Raw genomic sequence first — 7933 nt, 5'->3', positions numbered from 1 at the left:
GTCGATGCACAACCGAGGTCTCCATCTTCTTTTCTGGAACATACTGGGGCTCCATAAGAGCCTTCGCCGTCTGATAAATCCGCCTCTAACAATCGTCTAACTGTTTTCCGAAGCTCAGCCAATTCTGCGGGCCATCCGATATGCATTTTGGCAGGGCGGGCTTTGCCCTGGCAACAACTCCATCTCATGGTCATCCCCCTTCGTGGGGGTAAAACTTGGGCAAGCTTTTCGGCATGAATGTCCGATACTCTTCCAAGACAAATAGAACGTTGGGGATTTCTCTCAGTGCACTCAACTGATTCTATCGGGATGGCCATGACGTGGGTTCGTCGTGGGCCAGGCCCTCTTCAATTGGAGGGCTGAGATCATTCTCACCCTATTTGGCTGCTTGATACTGGCTTGGACTACGTCGGTGTAGATCAGTAATTACTAAGCATTTGGCGAGGGGCATTGGTATGACTTTATGTTCAAGTAGAAATTCCATCCAGTACCACGTCGAAATCATCCATCTTGACAATTACGAAGTCAACGAAGCCCTTCCAGTCTCCTAACTTCACCGGAGTTCTCTTCGCTATCCCCGTAATTGGTAGGCTGCGGAATTCACAACTTTCATCTTCCCTGCATCTCTTTCCCAATTCAAGTTCAGGCGGCGAGCTTCCGTTTCAGCCATGAAGTTATGGGTAGCCCCAGAGTAACCATAGTGGTTTTGGCCGATCTTTTGGTTGACCCAAGCGTCCACATACATGAGACCTTTCTCTAGTGCTCCGTCGCCTTTCCCATATTCTTCTGGAGTGCAGATAGGAATTTCAATGCCCCCATCCTGGGATTCTCAATTTCTGCCGCTGGCTCGGTTACCGTCTCTCCAGTTCAGCCTTGACTTCGGAGGTAGAGGCTAATGTGGCTTGAAAGCATTGAACGCAGTTCGATTTGGACATTCGCCCGCCCTGTGTGGCCCTTTACATATGAAACAAGATAGGGGGCGATTGTAATTTATGCTGTTGTGCGGCCCCCGCCAGTTGTTTCCTGATCTCGGTTGGATGATTTACGGTCCCCCCTGTGTTCTTGTCTCTCCCCCAGGTCTGGGAGGACTGGAACGGCTGTTTCTGTTTCTTCCATTGGAGGAAGTTGATTGCTTCCTCACATCTTGTGAGTCAGTGCTAAGGTCGTACAGCCGTTCAGCTGCCGCATAGGCAGAGGGGAGATCTGTACTCTCTGTTCATATAGTTTTGATTTCGCCACGGTTTCAGCCCTTCCACAAAGCAAAAGACCTTGTCTTTTTCAGACATATCTCGTATGTCCAACATGAGTCCTGCAAACTGTTTTACATAGTCCCTGATGTTACCTGTTTGCTTTAGCTCTCGGAGTTTTCGTCGAGCCAAGATCTCGACATTTTAGGGAAGAACTGCGAACGAAGTTCTTGTTTCAATCTATCCCAAGTATCAATAGTGCAGCGTCCTTCCTGTATGTCTGTAAATCGTGATCTCCACCACAGTTTCGCATCTTCAACTAGATGCATCGTTGCTATTGTGACTTTCGACTCTTCAGTCACTGTTGTTCGTCGCCTTGAAGTATTGCTCAAGGTCAAAGATAAAATTTTCCAGGGCTTTCGCTTCTCGCACCCACAGAAGGGTTTCGGTTCTGGGATTTTTATTCGGCTCACTGCCATTGCCCCCCAGGTGGGCTTGGTTCCCTACCGCTCGGATGGTGAGATTCACCCTAGCACTCACATCCGCTATCTCGGCTCTGACGACATCCAGGGCCGATCGAAAGTCTTCAGATAAATCGGTTACCATCTGAAGTATTGCTTTTGGGAGCTGTCCAGCTCTTCGACATGCTCCTCTATGTGGGCAACAGAGCCCGAGGAGCTATCGCCTCGTTCAAAGCTGTCGGACCGTACTGTCTTGGTCTCGAGGGTCTCTACCCTCATCATCAATTCTCTGACGGGTAATCCGTCTAGGCGCCTACCACCGCATCAATTCCATCGGCTTTCTCGCAACTTCTTGAGCGAGTCTCAAGGAAACGAACATTATCTGGGACCTCTCTCGTAGAGCATTTGTTCTTCCATCTCTACCAATCTGTCCACATGGGACTTGTTCAGGTTCTTCGTCGCCGACATGATCACTGATCTTCCTCTATAAGCAACCTGGCTCTGATACCAACTGTCACAATCGCTCTTTCGGAAGCTTCTCTTAGCGATTGTGCGGCACTTGTTCCCGCTCACGAACAAGCCAGCCAATCGAATACGGACTGCCGATGGCACACCGAGTGCCTCTTGCAACCTCACCCCCGTTTTAGGGAAAACGGTTTTAGAAAACGGGTTTAGAGAAAAGGTTTTCGTAAGAAGATTTGTGAGTGTGAATAAAGAAAGAAAGATTGTAGTAGACTAGAAAGCAATAAGCAACAACGGCTTTATAGAGTACTACTCCGGGTATGAGGAAGTGATGGTTAGTCTTATCCCCATATAGTGCATTCTGAACAAAAAGCCAACTGGCGCCCTTGCATATGCAAAAGGGCGAGTGGTCACTTACAATGAAAAATGTAAAGAAAGCAAGCTAACTAAACTAATACAATACAGGATATGAAAGTATGCTAGAAGGGGGTTGGATTGGGCATGCGGCCATAGGCAACAGGCCCTGGACAAGCATGACCGTTACACCTAGCAAGAAATTTAACACCCCGAATTTTTATTATTAATGTAATTTCAGTAATTTTTATTAATTGATGGCAATTTCGAAATTTTGGACTTGTGTAATTGCGGGAATTTAATTATTGACGTTGGAGATTATTTAATTTGAAAATTAATAGTAAGAATTAATTTTATTGTAAGAAGAAAAGAAAATTAATAAAGTAAAGTAGAAAAGAATAAAATAAAAATTTCCATTTTAAGTTATTATGATTATGATTATGATTATTATTATTTATATAAAACAAAAGAAACCTTTTCTTCTCCCTCACGCACGCCGAACCCCCCCCAGCCGCTGAAACCTCGCCCCGCTCGCTGTTCGCCATCGTCTGGATCTGTCCGGAGCTGAAGTCGAACGCCAGATCTGAGTCAGTCGCGCCTCAGTGCCCGCGTGCCGCTCTCCGTCTGCGTTCCGAAGCCACCAGCGCTATTTCTAGCCCGACTCCCCAGTCAAGCCGCTCGTTTAGATCTTCTCCGCCGCCCGAGCCCCGTCGCCGATCTCCGCCAGTCACTGCCTTCGTTCGCCGCCGTTTGTCGGATTTTGGCTTGTGGTGAAGTTTTGGGTAAGATATGAGTCTTTTAGAATTTTCTTGAAGATTTTGGTTAGGATCTTCTTTCTGGCGTTGGGTCGTGTTAGGTTACTGCATCGGTGACCGAGGAGGGCTATAGGAAAAATACACGGTCAGAAGTGAAGATGTTGCTGAAGCAAAGATACTTGGACCGCAGAAGGATTACTTCCGCCCTTCTTGCTAACTACCCCCCTGCTTTATCAGTGCCCGCTTGGAATTCCAAAGGTTCCACTTTCTTCACTCGTACTTCTTTTCACCTCTTCTTCTCTCTCTCTCTCTCTCTCTATATATATATATATAGATAGATAGTATACTTCTTGCACTTCTCTAATCTCAATACACGATTCCATTTGTTTGCATTTATCTTGCTAATCGGCAATCACTCCTCAATTTCATGTGAGTTCGCTGCATTTCTTTCCTGCCTCCGCCTCGCTCCCCTACTGTACCCTGGAATTATAACGAAATTAATGACTCAAATTCTACTTTGGATTAGAAGCAAGTTAGGGTAAGTTAATTCAGTATCCCCTTTGCACCTATCCTCTGTTGCCTCTATGATCCGGATATGATTTTTCCTCTTCCATCTCCGTAATTAGTGACATAGATGCTACCCTTGGTTGCTATTGAATTTGAATGCCCTTTCACTGGCATATTAACTTATCACCTCATGAACTCTATTTCAGATTATCAAACCCTTTTTCGTGTTCTTGAAGCCTGCAGACTCGTCCCCTTGAGTTCCAAAACTGTTATTGAAACCCATGCACGGATTATTAAATTTGGATATGGAAGCTACCCAGCTCTCATCACCTCTCTAGTATCGACTTATCAACGTGCCGGTTGCCTTAATCGGGTCCATCAACTTCTTGATCTACTCTGCTCTAAGCATCTTGATTTAGTTGAAATGAACTTGCTCATTGAAAATTTTACGAAAGTCGGGGAGTGCAAATTTGCTAATGAGGTATTTTATAAAATGCCTTACCGTGATGTGGTAACATGGAACTCAATCATTGGAGGTTGTGTGAAGAATGCACATTATGATGAGGCGTTTAGATTCTTTAGACAGATGCTGAACTCAAATATTCAGCCGGACGGATTTACATTTGCTTCCGTATTGAATGCATGTGCTCAGCTCGGAACGCCAAGTAACACGCAGTGGGTTCATGCTCTGATGACTCAGAAAAAAATTGAGCTTAATTCTATATTAAGTTGTGCACTCATAGACGCGTACTCAAAGTGTGGTAGCATCCAAATTGCAAAGGAAATGTTTAGTTGCGTCCCTCACAGTGACGTCTCAGTTTGGAATGCGATGATCAAAGGGCTTGCTATTCATGGTCTTGCAACGGATGCATTATCGTTATTCTTGATGATGGAGCGTGAGAATGTTCTGCCTGATGCTGTCACCTTTTTGGGTATTTTAACAGCCTGCAACCATGGTGGTTTAATTGACCAGGGCCGCAGGTATTTTGAATGGATGAGAAGCCGTTATTCAATTCAGCCACAGCTTGAGCATTACGGAGTCCTGGTTGATCTCTATAGCCGAGCTGGGTTTCTGGAAGAGGCCTACTCCCTAATCGTGGCAATGCCAATAGAGCCAGATGTTGTCACATGGAGGACGCTTCTGAGTGGTTGTAGAATTTACAGAAATCAAGAACTCGCAGAAGTTGCTATTACAAATATGTCTCATCGTAAGAGTGGAGATTACGTGTTATTATCAAATATCTATTGTTCTCTCAACAAATGGGAGCATGCAGCAACAGTTAGAAAGATGATGAAAATCAATGGAGTTCGTAAGAAATGTGGAAAAAGCTGGATTGAGTTGGGAGGTACCATTCAAAACTTCAAGTCGGGTGATCGATCGCATCCGGAAAGTGATGCAGTATACAGAGTGCTGTGCAGTTTGATGAAGAGAACTCGGTCAGAGGGATATATGCCTGTGACAGAGTTGGTTTTCATGGATATCTCTGAAGAGGAGAAGGAAGAGAACTTATCATTTCACAGCGAAAAGGTGGCATTGGCTTATGCGATCCTGAAAACTAGTCCTGGGGCAAAGATCAGTATATCAAAGAATCTGCGGATCTGTGATGATTGCCATACATGGATAAAACTAGTTTCAAGAGTGCTCTGCAGAGCTATAGTAGTGAGGGATCGAATCCGGTTTCATCAATTTGAAGGTGGCATGTGTTCCTGTGGTGATCGTTGGTAGAATTATTTATTGTATTTTTTCTTACAAAAATGTAATGTAAATATGGAAAACAAGCACACCATTTCTATTAACAAACACTTGCAGGCATAAGTTTGAAGGGTAAAATGGGCATTTATTGAAAAAGTTGAAGGCAAAATCAAAAGTTCAAAATTCTCCACGTGAATTTGAGGAGCACAACGACGTACGACAATGAGAACATGGATATCAAGAAAATATAATTTAAAATAATATATAATAAAATAAATAGATATTAAAATAAATAAAGCATAATGTATAAATAAATTAATTAAAATAAATTAACAAAATATGAAATAAGGAATTTTTCTAAAATCCTTACTTTCTCCAATTTTCATGGATTTTGTCTAATGGGTGTCTTTCAAAACCCACCAAATGTCATTATTTATGGACAATTTGGGTGGATTATATGGACATCAAGAATGAGTATTTACAAAGTAAGAATGACATTTGTCTTTTTAAAATTAAGAATGGGTATTTATTTTACACATAATTTGTGTTATTTATAATACTCCCCTTATATTGTCAAAACTTTACTAGGAAAAAAACGTATTGGGAAAAATATACTAGTGAAGAAAAAATAGTACATATTTCATATAATCTAATACTCTTAAAATGAATTGTCGTATTCCAATATTGTGCACCAATCTCTTAAAGGTTATAGTTGGTAATGATTTTGTAAATAAGTCTGCTTGGTTATCATTTGAACAAATTTGTTGTATGGTGATGTCACCATTTTCTTTAAGATCATGAGGGTAGAAAAGCTTTGGTGAAATATACTTTGTTCTATCTCCTTTAATATATCTTCCTTTGATTTGGGATATGCATGATGTGTTGTCTTTGTATAATATCGTTTGAATAATTTTACTAGAAGACAAACCACATATTACACGAATGTGCTGAGTTATTGATCTTAGTCATACAAACTATTGACTAGCCTCGTTAATTGCAAAAATTTCAGCATGATTTGAGGAAGTAGTCGTTATGGTCTATTTCATTGATCGTGACAATGCAAAAATTCCTCCACATGTGAATAGATAACTTGGTTGAGATCTAGCTTCGTGTGAATCAGATAAAATATTTAGAATCTACATAATCAACCAGAACAAAATTTGACTTATTTGAATAAAACAAACCCACATCAATCGTTCCTTTGAGATAGCGGAGTATATGCTCAATTTTGTTTCAATGTCTTTTTGTTAGAGAAGAATTATATCTTGCTAATAAATTTATTGAAATGCAATATCTGATCTTGTATTATTAGCAAGATACATAACTGCACCACTAGCACTAAGATATGGTAATTCAACACAAAGAAGCTCTTTATTATCATCTTGAGTTGAAAATATATCTTTCTTCACATCTATTGAACGAACTTCCATTGGAATGTTCAATGGATGTGCTTTGTGCAATAGAACCTTTTCAAAAAATTTCTTGTATAAGTTGACTGATGAATAAATATCTCATATGCTAAATGCTCAATTTGCAAGCTAAGACAAAATTTTGTTCTTTTGAGATCATTCATCTCAAATTCTTTCTTAAGATATTCTATTGCCTTTGAAAGCTTTTAAGGAGTTCCAGTTATATTTAAATCATCAACATATACAGTTATCATAGTAAATCTTGACTGTGATTTCTTTATAAATACACATGGACATTGTTCGAACTCCGAGACTAGCGTGTCATGACCGCACCCGACCCAAGAAAAGATAATTTATTTTTACCGATCCAAGACTTATACTACAAACATAGCAGAGTGGTAAGATCGGGGTCGAATCTACAGGGAGACTATTGAATTAACTTAGACCAATTAATGAATTCCAAGTAAAAAGGGAGTTTTGATGATTCTTGATTTTCTTTACAAAATAAATTAAAAACCAAACATAAAAGAATAAATAAGAGTTAGCACAGAAAAGAGGATTGAATCAAATTAGTGAAAAATCTTGGGATTAGTTTGTATGCTTTTTATTTTCTATCATTAGATACTAGTTAATTTCTTCAATTATGTGAACCTCTCAACCTATTATAAATTATAATAGCCCAATTAGCCAATTTAGATAACAATCTAAATTAACCCTAATTCAATTTTAAACTTTTCCTTCTCAGCGACATACGAGTTAAAACTGAAAAGCATTAATTTAAAGGGTTCAATTGTCGAGACACACTACAAGCCAGACAACCACATCTTATAGCATGATTTATTTGGGAAGGATTATACTAGGGCATACATGAATCCGGCCAGAAAAAGTCTAGACCCTAAACATGCGATCCTAATACGTGCAACTTAATCAATAAATTCTGCACAGGCTAGAATGATTTTGCATAAAAGAAATTCAATAAATTAGTTTGTTAGAAAAATTCACCAAATTTCTATTATTAATAAATCAAATCCACCCAAAGGGTTCACAACAATTGAATAAATTAAGTAGTAATTTCAAGAATTAGGACACACAAACTATCCTAAGA

The 7933-nt window shown here is 40.2% G+C and overlaps 1 protein-coding gene across 2 annotated transcripts; it reads left to right on the top strand.

The window, feature by feature from the left end:
- Window positions 1-3120: 3120 nt before the first annotated feature.
- LOC120071309 (pentatricopeptide repeat-containing protein At5g50990) lies at window positions 3121-5588 on the top strand. 2 transcript variants are annotated; one of them, XM_039023504.1, is made up of 3 exons: window positions 3121-3246; window positions 3321-3477; window positions 3933-5588. In XM_039023504.1, exons 2-3 carry the CDS (start codon window positions 3378-3380, stop codon window positions 5450-5452), a joined length of 1620 nt encoding a protein of 539 aa, XP_038879432.1. In that variant the 5' UTR covers window positions 3121-3246; window positions 3321-3377; the 3' UTR covers window positions 5453-5588. The 2 variants fall into 2 exon arrangements, with proteins under 2 accessions (XP_038879432.1, XP_038879433.1); XM_039023505.1 differs by having other exon boundaries at window positions 3121-3757.
- Window positions 5589-7933: the final 2345 nt, after the last annotated feature.

This window comes from Benincasa hispida, chromosome 2 (genome assembly GCF_009727055.1).
Source record: "Benincasa hispida cultivar B227 chromosome 2, ASM972705v1, whole genome shotgun sequence".
NCBI classification, from domain to species: Eukaryota; Viridiplantae; Streptophyta; class Magnoliopsida; order Cucurbitales; family Cucurbitaceae; genus Benincasa; species Benincasa hispida.
Note: the sequence above shows the minus strand (reverse complement) of the source record. Positions and strands in the feature narration are given on the sequence as shown.